Consider the following 22714-nt stretch of genomic DNA (forward strand, 5'->3'; position numbering starts at 1 on the left):
GAAAAGCTTACTGATCTCTCGTGAAAATCTCCTTACAATGGGGCTCAAGGAGTAATGAGGTTATGTGATTGTTTAAAGTTATCGAAAACAGGGGGGTGCATAAGATCAGTAGGGAGAGTTTGACAGCTTGAAATTTAGTTACAATTTCAGGTACGATACAGTGAGGCATACCAATAGACCTGTAAATTTGGGTACTGCCTATGAATTCGTGAGTAGTAACTTCTAAGACTAATGCTCGTGTAGCGGCACTTAAGAAGTATTTACGTGAGAGTAGTAAATCCAGAAACCTCTAGTGAAATCCAAACTGGTTTCATGGAAGGGAGCCTTAGCATTAAGGTAATTTGGGTTAACTGTAGTCAGAGGAGACTTGGGGAAAGGGGTCCCCTGAACTCTTGCAATGAACGCACTGTGAATTTTCTTAACTTGTTGACACATTTGGGTGACCCAAAATCCTTTATGCAAATGAATGAGAAGTGTTGAGGTGTTGCAATGGATCAATAGATTATGCCAATGATCAACAATAAGCTTATCAGATTCCTCCAGGACGTTACTGAGACAAAAATGCCTTTAAGAATACCATTATTATTAAAATATTTCTTCAACATAAAAAAATGTGTTCATCTTAAGTGTTGCATTTTTTAGGAATATTAGAGTAACAACAACCTTAAGAAGTCTTAATCATAACAGTAGAAATGTACTTGATAAATGGGAAATTTGTGTTCTGTCCATTTACTGGTTATATGCAGATGTGCTGCATAGCTTTCAACAGCCTTATGTTGAACTGTATTAAACAAATCATAGGGTTTGTGGTGGCAAAAGTCTAATTGGACAGGCATATATTTCTAAGGTAGTTGGAAGGTTGTTTTGTTCCAGGTAAACTGAAGGAACAATAAGCCATAAATTACTTTTGAGAATGTGGTTAGTAGTGACTCTGAGTAATGTAAGGTCAGCTGGATTACTTGACAGGGGAACGTGTATAGGAAATGAAGTTGCACGCCAATTTGATACTAATTATGCCCTCAAATCTATTAAGAATGAACAGGAAAGTTCTCTTTTAATTATGTATCCATTGGAGGGCTAACGAGGTATTTGACCAAACGGTAATAGTGGTATAAATATTAGGATGTAATTCTATCAAATATTTTACCAAAGTACATCCTAACAAAAGAATGGTTAATTCAAGTTTGGGGATGGACTGGCTCTCATCCATTTCTAACATATATTTAAGGGTTTTAAAGGTTTGAAGGCCTCTAATGAATGACAGAGGAAAGGGACAGTGACATTTCCCTAGCAAGCAGGACAATGAGACTGACCATATATATATATATATATATATATATATATATATATATATATATATATATATATATATATATATATATATATATATATATATATATATATATATATATATATATATATCAAATAAGCCATATATATTTTTGATACATTAATGTCGGGATTCTCTTAACGACCTCGGGATCAGAGCCCCAGGCGAAATCACACAAAGACAAGAGCTTGGGTCCGGCCGGGAATCGAACCCTGGTCGGCAAGCTTGTATAGACAGTGACTAATCGAACCCTGGTCGGCAAGCTTGTATAGACAGTGACTAAGCCACTTGGCCACTGTCTATACAAGCTTGCCGACCAGGGTTCGATTCCCGGCCGGACCCAAGCTCTTGTCTTTGTGTGATTTCGCCTGGGGCTCTGATCCCGAGGTCGTTAAGAGAATCCAGACATTAATGTATCAAAAATATATATGGCTTATTTGAATATGAAAAACACGTCTAAATGTGCAAAATTTATCATATATATATACATATATATATATATATATATATATATATATATATATATATATATATATGATCAACACCCACAGCCCCTCTCCACCAAAGCTAGGAGCAGGGAGGGTCAGGCAATGGCTGCTTGTGATTCAGCAAGTAGATCTATAGGCTCCCCAAAACCCATCATCCTTAACTCATAAGAATGGTGAGGTTGCATACCCAATCTGGCGATCACCAGGCAGAGACGTTAACATTAGCATTAAGAAAGCGGCAGTATCCTTCAATGATGACCTGAAAGCTACCACTCCAAAGGCATCATGCAAAGCTTCTAAATAAGTTTATCCCAGAGTCATAACAATTTTGCCTATGTTAAGACTAACAACGGCGACCATTTTACGCTTGTCCCACCCAAATTTTTAATTAAATTGAACTAAGTCTGAACATTTGGCGACATTTAGCAGGTTCACCAAGGTTAAATTGATTAATTTTGAATATGATTGTTCTGATGTGAGTAAGGTTAAAGTACTTGCCCACATTGGTATGTACAAACGTGTGTTGGGCACCTCAATCTAGAAAAATATGAGTTAAATGTTTATATTTACTGTTAATTAGGTCAAAAGTGAAAGTGGGCAAAGCAATGGAGGCTATCTGATCAGCCCGGACATTTGAACCATTATTGTACCACGCTATATGATTAAGGTTAACAGCAGAGGCATTATCCCATGGCCGTGTCAGCTATGGGACCATGATTCATGCTGTTTTTCTAAGATGTACTTCTTAGGACAATGCAAAAGAAGGTGGATGAAACTGACTTTATGCTGACAGTGCAGTGTTAAAAAAGGAGGATGGAAAAGTACGAGGACCCGGAACAAAGTGATTAAACTGGTAGGTTTTTTTGAAAGTACACAATGGCAATTCATGATATTTTCTCCAACTCAGACATGTAACATTAGTGGAACACTTGTGGGTGGCATGTTCCAAGGAGAAACATTTACTGCAATGTTGCAACATTACAATTGTCTTATTCTCGCGATTAAACTGGTTAGGTCAGAATAATAGGGACATTTACTTTATATGTGGTCAGTAAGCCCATAGAAAAAGTATTTGTTATGAGCAGTGCCATTACAAGTAAGAGCCCTTAGCGATTTATGAATTCGTCTGAACGTCATGGCAACTCTCGCCATGATGGGGCTTGAACAGATCTAGTTATAGGTTTAGGGGTGCTGTCATTCCTTTTAAGGAGGGATTTATTAATGTTATTTGAAGAATTACTGGGTTATCTTCCATGAGGGCATAAACTACTAGGGTTATCAGTACCAGAAGGTTATTGAAAACTTTAGATTTACCAGAATCAGTTAATAATTTACGTAACTTCTCCATGCACACGTGCTTGCACAGACTCTCCTTAAGTTTCTGAAAGGTTACAATAGTACATTTATATCAACAGTATGTGGTTTCAAGGGGCTCATGATTTAATTTCCCTATTTGGACATAATCTGACAGGTCCTCTGTCATAGGAAAGCTAGTTATTCGTTTGTATCCATCTTCAGCATCATTCCATAACATTTCATCATTAATGGGAAAATTTATGTGGAATAGTTTGTTATGCAATAAATGCCCATCAAGATATGGGAACTCACACTCTTCAAAGCTAGATCAAGACAGCGCAACAGGATTTTATATTTCAGCTGATGGGGGTGTTACTATCTTAAAATTGTTACAGGTTCTTTTAATCTCTAAACCAAAATATTCCAAAAACAACATTATTGAAATATGGGAAATAGATATAAAAAGAAACTCACACAAAAAAATACCACACATTTATCCACAAACTTATATATAAAGAAAATCAATGTTGCTTCTTCGGTAACTTTAACTGACAAATCAAATTAATCAAAACATTAACAGATAAGGGAAACAGTCTGGAAGGTAATGCAATATGAAACATTGAATAGTTTTCTGTAGCTACTGAGATTATACTGGTATGGAGGCATCAGGCTTAAGAATGTAGCAGAAGGGCGGCTGAAGTTCAAGTGAAGCTAACACAATGACTTCGGATTCAAAGACGACATGGAAGGGGTGGCATGGGACATCAGAAGTCTTCTCCAAGAATTCAGCAATAGTATAGAATTAAGGCCAGGCTGCAGGCAGTGATGGCTACTTCTCGTTACAAACAGGGAAAGGTTGGAAACTTTAATTCGTCTCTTCTTCTCAGCCATAACAGGATTTTAGAGATGGGTGTTTGTCATCTAAAGGAAAGGTCGGAAACTGCCTCTATCAGAATTCTGATCTTCTCTTGTCCTTATCTCATCAGGACGTGTTTCCTATCTGATTCGGACATAGTTCCTCTCTTGTCCTGTATTCTGTCCTATCACCTCTGGACAGTCTCTTCTTGAAATTTATATACCCATGTATGGCTGGAGCTAATTACGATGAACAGTCGCCATATCCATATAAGGGTTGTTTTAAAAATCTGCGTCCTAATTGGTTTCCTCAAAAACGCCCACTTTGGTCACGCCATAGAAGCTCATAGAACAAATTACTGGCCTTGTGTTGATCCATAACAAAAGCATGGCATGTGTCGACCCCAGATGACATTTTTCATCAACAGGGGTATCCCTTAAGGCTCGGTTTCTCAAAATATGTTGACTTCTCTGATTAAAGTGATGGCATCTTGGTCCAAACACTAGATAATTTCCTTCTTGCTACAGACATTCTTCATCCAAAATGCTGATGACAGTGAGCTGATGACAATCTTTGACCAAACACTACAGCAGTCGAATCTCATTTTGCTGCTCACACTTGGGAATGAATACGTTTGTTCTGTTTTAATATTATATTCCTTCAATATTATTACATCTGCCCATGACAAGGAGATTCATGGATGTTTGGGGAAAACAGACTCCACCAGACTCAGTTGAGGTGCTATTTGTTAAACACTTCCAGTGTTATTATGCTAGTTTAAGGGCCCCTTTGTATAAAGAATGCATGAGGATGCTGTGAGAAGGTCACCTAGGATGCGGCATATTTACTAACAGCACTCATTCCTTTGCATAGTTTTGATTTAATGCTGAAGTAAAAGGGAGACCTGGTTTACACCCTTAAACGTAATGGAAAGAGGTCGAGAAGATCACACCACTTGGGAAAAATAGTTGAAGATCAACTGGGTAGTTTTAAATGGGATGACTTCTCATCTGGGTAGTATAATTCAAACAGGCGAAGATGGAGATGCGTCGGAAAAACTTCAGGTGCCATGAAGGATTCCAAAATCTAGCTCAATCTCTCCATAGAAACAGACGTCTTGAATGGTGTCTTTAAAGAATACAAAGATTAATCTTGCGACTTCAGGGGTATATATCTGCAAATAAAACCTAACTGTCTGCCATATAAAACAAACATGTTAAAAGGTGCAATCATAAGAGGCTATGAATAGTACACCTTAAAATTCCTAAACTGACACAGACTCAGAATTAATCAGAGAGATGTAAATAAAATCAATACATGTTCTAATGTACAATTTACATTCAGGATAAGAGAATAATTTATCCTAGAACATGATGCTTAAAAAAACAGGACCCATAAAACATTTCTTATGGACATCAAAGGCAGCACCTTAGAAATCTTGCTTTTGTGACATCACGAGCATCAAATGGTGATAATGAACTATTAAAGTTTAAAGATAAATCTTCACAATACATGAAATTAATTATGTTTGTTGCATTTATCTTTATTATAAAAAGTCATAAGCTACTTAGTATCAAATTGGATCTGCCTCTTATAAATTCTGGTGGACTATGTAGGGCATCCAACTCCTATGGAATTTTGTCAAAGTTAACTGACCTTGTTTAAAAGACTACTCTCATTTCTAGGGGTGTTTTTATGTCCTATTATTATTCTTAGAACACAAGTGAAGACATTCTTTCTTATCATGTATTTAGCTTTCACTTCTTTTTATATTATCACTGTTTTCTGTGGGTTCTCTAGATTTGACTGAAGGCAAAGTATTCGAGAGTTATTCTTTTATTCTTAGGTAGTGCCATAGCCTCTGTACCATGGTCTTCTACTGCCTTAGGGAAGAGTTCTCTTGCTTGATGGTACACTAAGGCACACTTATTTTTTACGGGCTGCCCAGCGGCAAGACCCCGTGTCTTACATACGGTAAGGCGATCTACACACACACACACACACACAATTCTATTTAATTTCTCTACCTCTTGTTTTGTTAAAGTTTTTCATAGTTTATATAGGAAATATTCATTTCAGTGTTGTTACTATTCTTAAAATATCTAATTTTTATTTGTTTCCTTTCCTCTCTGGGCTATTTTTCCCTGTTGGGGCCCATGAGCTTAGAGCATCCTGCTTTTCCAACTAGGGTTATAGCTTAGCAAGTAATAATAATAATAATAATAATAATAATAATAATAATAATAATAATTCTGAATGCTACCTCTAATTCTTAGCCTCTTTGTATTCAACTAGCTTTGTAGAATCACTGATCCCACTCAGTTCATCTAATTAGTGCACCGTGTCGTTGACCAGCCAAATAATTGGTTCTTTACCTTCTTCCATATTCCACAAATCTTTATAAAATGGGCTTGTTACCTATTGTGGAAGAAGATAAATCTTTTAATAATCCAGGTTGGGCAGCCAGGTCCCTATTGCTCTCTTCACTATAGAAAAGATTGATAACAAAATCCTCTAAAAAGGGCACAGAACTACAGGTGAATTACTTGACAGGAGTAGAATTTTCTGTATATGAATCGGTTTGATAACAGAGAATCCGAACTGAATTACTGATAAAGAGGTATAGAAGGGTGGGCAATATAACAGGACACAAAGATATGACAGCCATGAAACTAGGGCTTAGTAAAAAGAGAAAAGAAGAAATCAATAATCGAGTAGTGTAACTAAAATACCTCATGTCTGACCTTGTCAAGGTCCTAAGAGACACCAAGAAGGCACTGGTACATGAGTTCATTTCTTAGTATCTTTTAGCATCTTTTTGCAAAACTTTCTTCCAAGCAGCACAGCTAATTTTTCACATTTGAGTACAATCGAAGTTGCAAAGTGAGAACTGTTTGTCTACCATGGCCCTTCCTCAATTTTGGGAGGTAGCCGACATCCAAAAGAAATGAAAGGCGACTTTTTCTTTATTGTTCCTCTTTTCTGAATAGGGACTCAGTCGGCATTAGTTGGAACTGCTAGGGTGTCACAGCACAGACTTCCCCGTTTTCAACCACAAATGAAGCTTCGTATGGTGACTCCCCTACTGTCACTACTTCATTGATCACAAAGGTGACCTGAGGTAGTAGCAGGGCCTATCAGAACTGCATCAAAATTGTTCCTCATTTATTTATATTCCTAGCATGCTCTTTTTCCTCCCTCACATCTATCCTTCTGTCCCTTAGGGTTTTCTTCACTCCATCCATTCACACAAACTTTGGCATTCCTCCTGCACTACTCCCATAAATTTTTGCATTCATCCCCTTCTTCAGCAGACGACCATTTTCCATTATCTCTACATAGCCAAACCACCTCAACACATTCATATCCATTCTAGCTCCTAATTCATTTCTCACACCCGTTCTCATCCTTACTACTTCGTTCCTAATCCTATTCAATCAAGATACATCAGCCATACTCCTACGATAGTTCATCTTGATCGCATTCAATTTCTGCCTCTCTGTTAATCACATTCCCCACAACAATAATCCATACATCACAGGTGGTACAATCACTTTCTCATACAAAACACTCTTTACCTTCATCCCTAACCCTCTATTCTTTACTACTCCTTGCACTGCCCCCAACAATACATCTTTTGTTCACTCTCTCATGTAGATCTACTTCCACTCCACCATTTGCCACAACAACAGAACCCAAGTACTTAGACAGACCTACTTCATTAAGTAACTCTCTATTCAACATCACATTCAATCGAACATCACCCTCCCTTCTTGTACATCTCAAAACCTTAATCTTACCCACATTAACTCGTAACTATCTTCTCTCATACATCCTTCTAAACTCTGTTACTAATCGACATAGATTCTTCACCATGTCAGCAACCAATACAGCATCATCTACAAATAACAACTAATTCAATTCCTACTAATAATTACTCTCATCTATCAGTTTCAATCCTCAACCAATCACTCGAGCATTCGCCTCTCTTACAGCTCCATCAACAAAGAAATTGAACAACAACAGTGATATTACACATCCCTGTCTCAAACTCACTCTCACTGGAAATTACTCTCAATTTATTCTCTATCCTGACACATGCTTTACTGCCTATGTATAAACTCTTCACTTATTGTAATAACCTTCCACCAATTCCATATAACCTCATCAAATTCCACATCCAATCCCTATCAACTGTATCATAAACTTTCTCCAGATCCATAAGTGGAAAATTTACCTCCTTACCTTTAGGTAAATATTTTTCGCATATCTGCCTAACTATAAAAACCTAATCCATACATCTGTGAACTTAGATAATGTAGATTATGTCACCAGTTTATATGATTTTTTATAACAACTAAAGGAGGTAAATCAAAGATGCAGAAGAACATGCTTATGTAACATTACGAAGGCATATAGTGTCTCTTTAATTGATTGTTTGATTTGAGGCATTCTGGTATCCTGACATCTCCGGTCATTGACACCGATAGTCTCTTTGAAAAGATGAACACATGAGAAAGGCATGCATACACACACAAACACACACACACACACACACACACACACACACACACACACACACATATATATATATATATATATATATATATATATATATATATATATATATATGTATATATATATATATATATATATATATATATATATATATATATATATATATATACATACATACTACAGTTTTGACGTTGAACATCTGAATATCTCAACTATCATATGAAGAAGACCTCGATGTCAATTGGCTGTGCAATAATAACCAATCCCCCTCCCCCATCCTCTAGGAGTCTAGATGATGTGTTGAAAACAAACAAAACTAGTCAGGATTAACGTGCGGTTTTATGGTTTTTTGTTTTCTAATTTTATTTTTGTTTTTATATAAGAGTATTGCTAACGTCGTGAAGATATATTCTTATCTGTTAGTGCCTCATTTCACAGGTGCAAATATAGTTTTTCAAATATATACTTTCCATGAATTTAAAAGGACAATGTAGTGATTTTACTAGTTAAAACTAAAAAACCATTCAGCTAGACTTTCCCCAAAATTGTATTATTAACCAAATGTAATAATAGAAATAAAGTTCCTTTTTCTTGAACTCGTAGTGCTTGTGTTTCTGTTTATCAGTGATAATGATACTCAATTATATCTGAGAATGGACCCACCTAAAACTTTTGCAATACAAACCAGGATCAATGCTACTGAACTTAAGAGTCTATGTGATGCACCATGTATTAGAAGGATTTAGTAACAATACCCATTATCTAGTATTCATTATGATTATCAAAATCTATACTTTAGAATATAAAAAGGATATACCTACCATAAGGAATGGAAATCCAAATAAAGTTAGGGGTGTACTTACCATCAAGATAATAATCAGAAGCATTATAGAGCCCAGAACTGCAGTAGTGGTGACCGGTGCAGACGGCTGCTGTGCTTCTCCCACGCGGGGTAAATGTTCCACTTTCTCCATCTCTGCGACATCATCGCTTCTAGTAACATTGGTAATGTTACTACTTTTGCTATTACTTGTGAGGATATTGATATTTGTTTCTTGGTTGCTTAAATTCCTGTTGTTATCCTTATCACTTATTTTTTCATTGTTGCTAAGAGTGTAACTGTTATAGTTGGTATTGCCTTGGGAATGTAACTTCAGGGTATCCTTTCTCTCAGGATGATACCTGACTGACAGAATGGTATTAGATTTTGCGTCTTCCTTATCATCAGCCTCAGTCAGCATTTTTAACAGGGATTCAAATCCTCTTTGTTTGGGCTTTGGGGAACCTGGTTGAACTGTAGTGGGCTCAATTGCTTGTACAATTGCAAAATCTCTTCTGTGAACTTCTCTACTTGACTGGAGGGATTTTTGTACTCGTACCATCCCAATCAGAGAGTCATTCTGGACAACAATGTCACCGCCATTATTTGTTACTCGGTGATCAGTTCCACTCAAGTTATTATTTTGAGGGACACTGTAAAGATATCTTGCTGGTTCCTCTCCATTAGGACTATTTAAAGGTCTCTCCAAGTGCTGCGGTCCAACAGACCTTCCGATGAAAGATTCTCCATGACCCATTGCTGAGAGGGAAATTGGTCGCCACCAACCACGATCTCCAAAGCGTCTTGACATCCTACCTCCACTGCTTCCACCTCCCACTCCCCCTCCCCCTGCCCCTCCACTGCCACTGAAATGGTGGATAGAGCCAGGGTTATATTTCTTATTTTGGTCTTTGTAATTGGTACTCTCGGTATATGAATACTCATATATATTCACTTCATGTTGATATGAAGGGTCTAGGTCATAATCCAAAGAGTGTGAATTTGTATCTAGATTGTGATGCTGGTATGCACCATACTGGTACTGTCGACGAGATTTTCTGGCATTATATCGGTCTTCTGATCGAGCAGGGCTCGGAAACCCAAGAGATCTCGGAATATTACCCAGGTTTCCCCTTTGGTATTCTTCCCCGGCATCAGAGTCTTCATTTCGGTTCTTAAAGGGCCAACTGGATGTTGGGGCTAACATTGGGTTGCTGGCTGTAAAGAAACAAAATATATTTACTTTATGTGAACTTCAAACGACTGCAAAATGAACAAAATAGTTGTATACAAATGAGAGCGTAAACATGATTCGTCGGTACAAATCTCTACTACATTCATTATTTTGATGTTCTATATTTTTCTATACATAACAGATATAATTTTGACAGATATTAGCTCAAGTGCGCTTGGCAGCTAATAAGATTCAATCATTTTAATCTTTTTTATATCACATTGTAGTCATCAAATGCAGCAACTAAATTTCCAGATTAAAAGAGCTTAAGAGACAGCAAGTTAGAATAGCACAACATATATGTGACAAGGAACTCAAGACAGAGCCAAACCACACCTATCATTCATACTCCAAATGTCAAACCTTTCAGACATATGTCTGTCTGTAGGTTTTGTGAAAAATATTAACCATATTTCTGACATTCTCCAATCTTGTAAATAAAGAAAAATATATTTGCTGAATTTATCAATACTGGATTGCGCATGATTAAATCATCTTGCTGTTTATAATAATCTTTATGAAAAGAAGCAAACATTAGCCAATTAGGTTATAAAATAACAGGTGATTGGAGAAATAAGGATGTGAGAGAAAAGTCTTCGTATATGGAAAAATAAATGTACTTCAAGAAGTTGGTATGAATGGGCATATTACGATATTAATTACTACTTACCGGACAGTATACTTATGTCTAATTTTATCAGAGGTAGGTTTCATGCAAATTATTATTATTTATAAAAAGTGATAAATTTTTAAGTACAATAATTAAATTGGAAATAAGTGGGTGACAGACATCATTACTTCCTAAAAGTTTATTGTTAATATGATGATATTTGACAGGCTTCTATTGTTGATGGTACATCATTTGACATTACGTAAAGATTGACCACCTTTTAACGAATTTATGCTTTTTTTTTTTCTTTCCAATTGCGCTCTGTCGTCAGTACTTTACAAACGCTTTAGCATCAATTGAATTGCCATCGTCAAGTTCCAGTAGATGATGAAACAGTCGCTTAACTTAAACTTTATCTTTTTTCTTAATTCCTTTCTTTATATATGTATATATACATATATACATATATATATATATATATATATATATATATACATATATATATATATATATATATATATATATATATATATATATATATATATATATATATATGCAGAAGAAACACAGGGAAAATGAAAATACGAAATATACGAATAAGTCCTGACTAGTTTCGTGATACTTCTTCAGAGGACTGATTTATTGAGAGAGGTTTCTTTTCATTTTATAGGGAAAGTAAATGTACGAACATACATATAGAGGTTTACAGAACAATGACACTCCCTTACCAGCTACCTGGACTATGGTCAGGTGTTTACTGGGGGGAGATCCGACCTCATTAGACACCTGCTAAAACGGGTCATTTCTGGTGACCGGTAAATTCTTGTTTTTGACTTTCAATACAGTTTATTTATATGAATAACGGTAGCCTTATCTATATAAATACATAAGAAAAGACTGTGTATATATAAAATACATCTATATATAAATGTATAAAAAGACATATACATACGTATACACAGACAGGCATTCATACACAAACATGCATAATATATACATAGACATATACATACGTGTACACATACTGGTATACATATACAGACACATACATAGACTTACATATAAATGGTTTTTTACACACGATTAACGTATATATATACACATATATACATACATATATACATATATATATACATATATACATATATACATATACATACATATGTACATACATACAAACACATATACATATATACACATATACACATACACATAATACATATACATACATATACATATATATACAAATACACGTATACACATACATATACATACATCTATATATACATATGTGCATATACATATACATACATATACACATACATACACATGCATAAATATACATATACATATATATATATATATATACATATATACATATATACACACATACATAAATATACATACATATATACACTTATATACATATATATATATCTATGCACATACAGCATTATTACCATAAACATATAATCACGTATATATCAATACTTATATCTAGCATAACACTATATAGTGCCAGTGTACTTAAGCATACTATATTAAATAATTGTACCCTTTAATGAATGGTAGCTTAGGTCTAAATATTAGTTTCACAGTGACGTTACCTATTCACAATACATTCAGTTTTACATTAGGTGGTTAAAGTTTTTTTTTATATAGCTTACAAATCTCTTTACATATAAAGGCGTCGAGTTTATACATTCCATGACCAATATTCAAGTTGTTTTCAAAGGTTTCTTTAATGAAACTGGACTCTATGATGTTTCTTTCCACTAAGTTATTTGAATGAACCAATTTCTTTGCACCTGACCAATTAATAGTGTGATTTTTATCCCTAACGTGAACAAAGAGTGCATTATTATCTTGAGCATATCTGACACTTTTCTTATGTTGTTCAATTCTCTTTTCTAGGGATTTACCAGTTTGACCAATATAGTATTTTTCACAAGCATTGCATGGAATACGATATACACATCCCTTGGTAATGTCAGGAGAATTCTTTATTAAGGCTGTTTTTATTGTATTTTTATTCTTAAATGCTACATTTACATTGAAATTTTTCAACAGGTGGGGAATTTCTTAAAAGAATTACAATAAGGCAGTAAAACACACAAAATTTACTTGTACTGCCTTATTGTAATTCTTTTAAGAAATTCCCCACCTGCTGAAAAATTTCAATGTAAATGTAGCATTTAAGAATAAAAATACAATAAAAACAGCCTTAATAAAGAATTCTCCTGACATTACCAAGGGATGTGTATATCGTATTCCATGCAATGCTTGTGAAAAATACTATATTGGTCAAACTGGTAAATCCCTAGAAAAGAGAATTGAACAACATAAGAAAAGTGTCATATATGCTCAAGATAATAATGCTACCGTTATTCATATAAATAAACTGTATTGAAAGTCAAAAACAAGAATTTACCGGTCACCAGAAATGACCCGTTTTAGCAGGTGTCTAATGAGGTCGGATCTCCCCCCAGTAAACACCTGACCATAGTCCAGGTAGCTGGTAAGGGAGTGTCATTGTTCTGTAAACCTCTATATGTATGTTCGTACATTTACTTTCCCTATAAAATGAAAAGAAACCTCTCTCAATAAATCAGTCTTCTGAAGAAGTATCACGAAACTAGTCAGGACTTAATCGTATATTTCATATTTTCATTTTCCCTGTGGTTTTTCTGCATCTGAGCATCACGTTTTCCTGTGATTTTCACGCATATATATATATATATATATATATATATATATATATATATATATATATATATATATATACATATATATATATGTATATATATATATATATATATATATATATATATATATATATATATATATATATATATATATATATATATATATATATATGTATATATATATATATATATATATATATATATTTGTGTGTATATCATACATCCATTTTATTTTCATTTGACTAAATGCACATAATTATTAGTAACAAAATTGAGGCTTCTTACCTGCTAGTGATGTCAAAGCCAGGATCATAGGAGCTGCCAGCAGCTGTGATCCAGCAGAAAACGTCTTCATATTGCTGAGAAAAAGTTGGCTTATAAATTTATACAGTATATACTCAGCTTACTTTGAGGCTAAGATAGTGTTCACTTTACGATGGTGGGTATTCACTTTTATATAGTTTCTCTGAACACCTTCAATTTGTCTTTTCCATGAAGAGAAAGAAAAATAAAAACACACACCATGAGACGAAAGTAAATTTTCAAGACATCGCTTTTTCCTCTATATTAAAAAAAAAAAATGTCAGATTTGTTTCCACAGGAATTTCAGTTAACAAATAGTCTCAGGGCTATAAATTGATTTCAAAGTGGTTGTTACAAAGTAATTAACTATTGAGGTCTAGTTATCAATGTCTCATTTTCATCTCTTCAAACCAGGTGAGAAATAAACGAGTTCTGTCTATCTATCGGAAATGTTTCGAATTTCATGGATCCACAGGAAAATAAATGTAAAATCACAAAAATATGAGATCGACATTCACAGTTTCTATATGAAGTGGAGTTGCTAGAAAACTGAGCTTTAGGAGAGAACACTACTTTTTCAATTATCTATTTTTACAAACTCTCATTGATGGCTGAAGATGTTTATGAATATTTAAAGATTACAACGAGGACACCAACAACAAATATCGTCACTCATGAAAAAGAAGACAGACTATATTTGCCAATTCCTCTTCTTTTTTTTTTCTTGTAAATTTTTTGGTCCCGATTCCAGCCTAGAATTTAACTTTTGACTCTGATGATTCCAGTTCTCTTGAGGGTTTCTCCTTAGCGTCCTCACTGTCAACATTTGCTCGAGACTGCCAGTAACCTGAAGAAAAAAAATAATATAAAGATAGGTATGGTAAAAATATGATATGCACACTACAATAACAAATTTGCTTTTAATTCGTTTAACTGACTGTTTTTCCTTCAAAATAAAATAAAACATTGCAAATTAATTCACTGCCGATCACTTGCTAGATTATAACTGAATGAGAAAATCATTACGATTATCCTCTTTGCGTTCCGTTTAACACTTCGTCATTTCTTATAATCATGATCTTCACTAAGAAAATACTCCTTTGATATAGTCAACATAAAACCCTTCGTTGCAAGTACTGGAGGACCAGAGATACCTCAAGATCCATGAAACTCAAAACATATGGATTATAATAAGATATGTGATTGCACAGGATACCGTACTTGCAATGACTGGCGGTTTTGGGCATCTTTACAAACATAAATGCATCATGTATAAAAAAACACAATAGTTTAATCAAATAACACGGGAGCTATTAACTTAGCGGTTTTAGTCAACTACTCTCAGTTATTGTAAATATAAAGACAATTAGCTAACAGGTTAATTACAAGCTTCGGTCCACAAGCAAAGATTTCAAGCTGATACAAGCTCAGCTCTATATGATAACACAAAAAAAAATCTATTTAATTAGCAAGCATGAAAACTGCTCAAATTTCAATCATTAGCCCAGTAGATCCGAGTTTTTGCAGTTAGGATGTCAAAGATAGAAAGACAGCGAAACTTGGTCAATGCTGATGACGTCATTTCATTGTGCCAAATATTACACAAGTTCGAATGGTCATTCACTACAATGGTACTTTTGGTGAAGTGTTGGCATTTTTGGTTCAGAAAGACAAAGACTAAGGTAATCTAATAGTAGGGTTGGTAATTATGTTGGCACTTATTTCTAGCGATATCTGTCATAAAGTATATCATATGAACGTTCTCATATATATTTTAAAGCTTTGTGGTAATTTGTATATACAAGGAAAAAATCTTATTCTTCAGCAGGTTTAAGACAAAATGGACTGAAATCATGCACATATAAGAAGATAAAGAGATGAAGCCAAAGATATTGGAGGTAATTGTAATGACTTTTTCAAAGCTTCATGCAATAAAATGGATAAGCTGTCAGACAAATCATCTAAATAACAGCAATCTTAACTAGACAAGGCAGTATTACTATGTGCTGATTAATGTTAATTTCTCAATCCTATAGAAAATTAGAAAAATGTCTCTAAATTAAAATTTATAACAATGATTGGGTGAAGCGAACTGTATTTAAAAAGTAAGCTTACACTATAGAAGAAGATTGCATGCGATTATTACTGCACTTCTTACATTCACTTCTTCTCTTTCCAGAATTATAATAAGCGTGTACAAGGAAAGCAGCTGCGGTCGAAAACTACTCAATCAAGTAGAAGTATGGCCAAAATTTACCGTCAAATAAAGGCAATTTCAAAAAGGTGGAAAAAGGAGAAATTTTTAACTCGGTCTTTTCGAAAGTCAACATGATGAATGTGGTAAGTACAATGCCTTTCCTTTGCCTACACATACACAGAATAGTCTGGCCTATTCTTTTCATATTTCCCTCTGTTTTCATACGCCTAACAACACTGAGATTACAAAACAATTCTATTTCTCTCAAGGGGTTAACCACTGCACTAAAAATTGTTCAGCGGCCACTTTCCTCGTGGTAACAGAAGAAGAGAATCTTTAGACACTCCAAACTCAAACCATAGCCTCTGTACCATGGCCTTCCACTGTCTTGGATTAGAGTTCTCTTGCTTGAGGGTACACTTGGGCACACTATTGTATCTTATTTCTCTTCCTCTTGTTTTTTTTTTTTTTTTTTTTTTGAATTTATATATGAAAGATCTATTCTAATGCTGTTATTGTTTAGAATATCTTATTTTAACTGTTCACTACTTCTTTTGTAGTTTATCTATTTCCTTATTCCTTTCCTCAATGAGCTATTTTTCCCTGTTGAAGCCCTTAGGCTTATAGCATCCTGCTTTTCTGACGATGGTTGTAGCTTAGCTAATAATAATAATAATAATAATAATAATAATAATAATAATAATAATAATAATAATAATAATAATAATGAATTTTTCAGTTTTTTCTCTTCATTTCTTAGTCAATTACGCCATAAAACATCAATGTAAGTGGATTCACACATGATGTCATTGTGCATCATAAAACATTTAGCATTTTGTAATCAATTATGAGTCCTTATCAATACGTTTTGTGTCAAAATCATTCTTATAGTACGACAGACAAGCTATTTCTACACAATTTTCATATAAAATAAAGTCCTCTAACATAATTCTCATATGGTCTATGAATATTTCAAAACATTATCAATACATTTTTGTGTAATGTTTATGTTTCCGTTGCATTTGAAAAATGTTTTGAGCATTGCATAGAAATTCTATTCATATCATAAAAAAGTATAGTCTTTCCTCGACATAATGCAATACAACAGAAGTTCATATCTGTTACAGTTTGGCAGTACAATGGAGCAGTAAAAACATGAATTTGTCATGGGCAGGAACACAAGAAGGATAAGGCATTATCATTGCTATCAGAGGCTACTGAGCCATTTGGACCAGAAAGGATAGTGAATAGGGTAATATTTCCTTTGTAAGTGTAAAGGAAATAAAGCAGTACGTGCAAAAGAACATGAGGCTTTAAGAGAAGAACTGAGGAGAAAAGAATGTGAAAATGAATGTTGTGGAAATATAATAAACTCAGAATGCTGGTGAAAGGAAGGGATATAACACAGAATTAAAGGTCATCTTAAAATAGCTGAGGAGAAATTCGGAAGAATAATGGCTAAAATGATGAAGAAAATTTGATGAATGGAAAGCAAAACAAAAAAAGAAAGAAAAACATCTACTTCAACAGCAGCGCCCAAGAGGGCGAATGAGGGAATAAAGAAGAAACGGGCTAGGAAGAGCAAGATGGTAATCAAAGTATTCAATAAAAGCAAGGATTCTCTAAATTCATCCTTGTGTGATAGTAAACAAATGAGTCAAGAGAAATCAGACTGGCTGAATGAGACAGAGTGAAAACCAATATACAGAAGTTCACAAGTGTTTTGATCAGGGAAGTGTAATGGATAATATGATATCGATATGGCGTGAGATATGATGCAGAATTTTTCAGAGAATGTGGAAATTTTTGTAAGTATGTTAAAGATAAAAGTTTTTGGGTGCAATGTCTTGGTATTATTTTGGAAGGAAAGTTGGCTAGTTTTTATGGGACGACCATGAGCGTGGGTTATCAGAGATATGAATCTGTAAAAGAGAGGTTGATGGATCAGGTTTAGACAGAAGTATGAGTTTGAAGCGAGAATAGGGAAAATGAGGCTGTGGAGATGTATGCACATAAACTGGAAACTTTATAAAGGAAAAAGTTTGGGATAAGTTCCTTGCCACTGTACTAGTTTTTCTGGCCATAGTGTATGACGAGTTCCTGAGTGTAGCCCCGTCCACCACCTCTGTCTGGGTACCAGTTTGTCTGATTCAATGTAAAATCGATGTTGGGAGTGTGAATGTTTTACTTGCAATTATGAAGAAGCTACTGTCACATATACAAGATAGCCATTTATGTGTAATTCGTGAAGCCTCCTTAAATCTATTCAAACATAGGTAACGCAATTTGCCAACACTGTTACAAAGCTCACTGCACGAAGGAATACTCAACGAATCATTCAGTTCTCAATATAATTTTATCAACAGGAATAGTAATTACGTGAGTATATCAAATTTAAGAGAAGCATCTTTAATTCACACCATAAGGTTATGGTGTTTCAATAAGTCCTATTCCACATCACTCAGTTCTATAATGCTTAGCTCTCTAGTGCCCACAATGTTTCCTAGATCAGTCAGTCCACTTCTCTTCAAAAGGCCAATTGTCGTCCCCTAGATACGAACACTCATAAATACACATGTAGTTCTTAAAGTATCAAAACTTGACTTTGGTATTTCTCCTCGTCTCGGCCTCTTCAAAGGTATCAATGACCTATACCAATGTGACAGCGTTTGGTTCCCACCAAAAAACAAGCATGTTGTAAACAAATATTTTATTTCTTATGAAAAAATTAAAGGCTTCATCAGCTTCAGATGAAGATCTTAATTTTTTATTTAGAAAAAAACCCTTGACGTGCCCATGAATGGATTCAGTGTGTTTGAAGTCAAAGCTCTCCTCAAGAAACTAAAGAGATGGAAAGACACTGGATACGATGGAATAACTATCGAGATGATATTGGCCAAAAATAAAATGACTCTGAATACTTACAAGACTATTTTGTAGAATGTGGTACGAAGAGGCAAAACATGATGAATGGGAGCCAGAAGTGTTGGTAAAAAAGGAAAATAAAGGAGACCTAACTGATTGCAATTATTGCATCAGTTGTTATGAAAACATATAGTATGCTTACACTGAATAGACTGGAGAGAAAGATTGATGAAAAGCCGATAGATGAACAAGCAGGATTGCGAAAAGATAGATGTTTTACTGACCAAATTTTCATTTTGAGACATGTACAGCCTTTGATAGTGTGTACCGGCCAATTTTGTGGAGAGTCTTGCATTATTATGGATTTTCTCTTAAATATGTGAATTTGATTAAGTCTGTTCACGAGCATAGAAAAGTTAATGTTAATATTAATGGAGTCCTATTAAATGAATTTCCAGTAAACAGCCGAGTACTCCAAGGGAATATGTTGTCACCTATGTTGTTTATCCTCCTCATGGATTTCGTAATGGGTAGAACAGTCGGAGATGGTAGAAAAGGACTGGACTGAATTGGTAATAGGAAATTAGCAGACCTATAGTATGTTGATCATGTTGTCCTTATTAGCAGAACACCACAAGATTTGCAATGTTTGCTTACCAGAATGTATGAGATATCACATGAGGTTAGGCTCAAGATAAATCGAAGAAAGGCATGGATGATGAGAACGGAGTATGCAATGGAAGATGAAATATCATTAGAAGGAGAAAGGATTAATGAGGTCGAATCATTCAAGTCTCTAGGAACTATGATCGCCAATACAGGGTCTTTAGAACTAGAGTTTAGTGAAATATTGAAAAAAGCAAATCACACAATGGCTAGGTTAAATAAAATTTGGAAATCATATTGCCTGAAATTACATATAAAAATCAGACTATATATCAGTTTAGTGAGATCGGTGTTACTGTATGGGCATGAGTCATGGTATGACAATGAAACAATATCCAATAGATTTAGTATATTTAAAAAGCCCTCAGAAGGATATAGGGAGTTGAATGGCAGGAGAGGATTAAAAATGAAACTATAAAATAGATTTCTCAAGTGCCATATGTGGATGAGATCATGAGGAGCAGTAGATGGAGATGATTTGGGCATGCTCTTTGCACTCCCCAAGAAAGACTAGTTCACCAAACGTTTTGCTGAGCTCCACAAAGCACAAGAAGAGTTGGAAGACCCAGGCTTACATGGCTGAGGACTATGAAGCATGAAGTAGGAGATGATAAATGAAGAATTATTAAATTAAAAGCTCAAGATAGAGATGACTGACGAAATCTAAGCGAGGCCCTTTGCGTCAATAAGCGAAGGAGGAGATGATGATGAAAAATTAAGAATTTACATGGCAACCTTTCCAGATTTGTTTCCAGTGGTTGGTGTGGGTTATTTGTGGAGAGGGGGGCGGCGCGTTAGGAAAGATTAAGAGAATTAACATTTGTAAGATCTTTTGTTCAGACAATAGAATTATTTCAGTGTTGTTCTTCACCCAAAATTTAATTCCTAATATATGTGTATATATATATATATATATATATATATATATATATATATATATATATATATATATATATATATATATATATATATTCTTATTCAGATACGAACGCCCTAATATCATTGAGGGGGTTAAATCTGGTCACATCACCTGCGATATAGGGGGCTGTGTGTCTGCATGGTAGGGGTGTTATGTTCCGTATCAAAGGGAGATTTTCAGCAGCTAAACATATTGAGCTGTTACAAATCTCCTTGCTTACACTACAAAAGAGGGATTTTTCTTTCCCAGTGGGCCCATCCTGGTGTCCCATTTACAGTGCTTGTGTTGTTCAAGAGTGGTTGGACAAACAAGGATATCCGTCGTCTTCTTAAATGGTAAAAAAAAAAGGAGCATGTATGAATGTGATAGAGCATGTCTCATCCCAAATTGTGAACTAATGGAAAATTAATCATGAAAAAAAGATCCCAGCAACTCAGGGCTCTCATCAGTACCCAGTAGGAAATAAGTAAACAGAGACCGTAGCATGTTCGTGACTTTGCTCATTAAATGCCAGACAGACTGAGAGATGTAACTGAGAGAGAGGGTGGCTCGTCAACGTAATAATTTGTGTAATCCATGTACAGTATAATAGTTTATTTTCTTAATAGGATATAAATTGTCCATATTCACTTTACTTAGTTTCTCTCTACTGTTTAATGATCATATCAACTATTATTGTTTAATAAGCATAATTTACAAAAGTTTTTATTATAACCCTTATATTCTTGTTATAATGTTTGAAGTCCTTGAAAACAAAACATTATACCTGATGTCTCCATATGATTATAAGAGTATTAGTATAAACTTTCCTTCAAACTCAGTCCCCACATATTTTCAATGTATTGAGTTATGTGCGTGTGTTGCCTGCTTTATATAATATTGTATCGTTCCTTCTAGGTTTATCCAAAAACGAACATAATCATCATGGTATACAATAAAGATATACTGTTGAATTTAATAAACTCACATGATGGCTGTCCTTGTTACTAACATTATATTAGGAACTGAATGACTCCCCAGGTCTGTAACAGTGTTGGTAAAATCTCTTAACTACGTTTGAATATATTCAAGGAAGCTTTACGAATTACACATAAGCAGTTATCTTATATTATAAATGTGACAGCAGGTACTTCATATTCGTAGTTATAATATTCATACTCCCAACATCAATCTCACATTCAATCAAACAAACCCGTAACCAAATAAATAAGTATAGGAAAAGATGGCAGAGCTGGTCGGTGGAGCTACAAATAGGAACTTGCACTGCAATAAAGAAGTGACTGGGTGCACTTACTAAGAGCTAGGTGTGCAGGAAAAGCTGTGTGCAGCTGTAACTGCCAGTGTATAAAAGTTTATTTAACTAAAACCGAAGGAGAAAATACAATGGGCAAATGAAAGATTAAAATAGGATGGTGTTGGAAATAGTGGAAGATCACGAGTTTGAAAATGATGTAAATATGAAGAAAGGAAATACTCTGTATGTGGGAAGGAATTAGGAGAAACAAGTGTCCCAGGATACAGGACATACTCGTATAGAGACGTATTGATGAGTAATCTGGTGAATGTTTAGACAAAGTTTCTGGAGGAATACTGTTGAAATGAAAGAGTGAGAAGAAGAGACAATAAAAGAGTAGGCTATATACCAGAAATGCTTTAGCGTGAAGAAAGAAAAGAGTGCAAGTCTGAAAGTGGGATACAACAAAGAAGGAAAATCAGTGTAAAAGATGTTTTAGATGTAATAGAGTGGGTCACAGGAAGAAAGAATGTGTGTTCACTAGGTGCCTATTATGGTTGTGGAGAGAAAGAGGCTTATGCAAATGCGTATTCAAAAGCAACATTGATGAAAAGTTATCAGTGGAAAGAGTGTGGATTTCAGAGAGAGTGAAAAGCGTGGATTTCAGAGAGAG

At 34.6% G+C, this 22714-nt stretch overlaps 1 protein-coding gene across 2 annotated transcripts in view; it reads right to left on the bottom strand.

Annotated features, from left to right (window-relative positions):
• Nucleotides 1–22714, bottom strand: part of LOC137640480 (receptor-type tyrosine-protein phosphatase kappa-like) — a 165536-nt gene that overhangs the window by 81929 nt on the left and 60893 nt on the right. For both annotated transcript variants that reach the window (XM_068373020.1, XM_068373019.1), the window contains exons 2-3: nt 14143–15007; nt 9352–10526 (exon numbers count right to left, since the gene is read on the bottom strand). In XM_068373020.1, coding sequence (XP_068229121.1) covers nt 9352–10526; nt 14143–14212 — 1245 coding nt within the window. In that variant the 5' untranslated portion in view covers nt 14213–15007. The remainder of the gene's footprint in view (nt 1–9351; nt 10527–14142; nt 15008–22714) is intronic.

The sequence above is a fragment of the Palaemon carinicauda genome, chromosome 5, assembly GCF_036898095.1.
Source record: "Palaemon carinicauda isolate YSFRI2023 chromosome 5, ASM3689809v2, whole genome shotgun sequence".
NCBI lineage: Eukaryota > Metazoa > Arthropoda > Malacostraca > Decapoda > Palaemonidae > Palaemon > Palaemon carinicauda.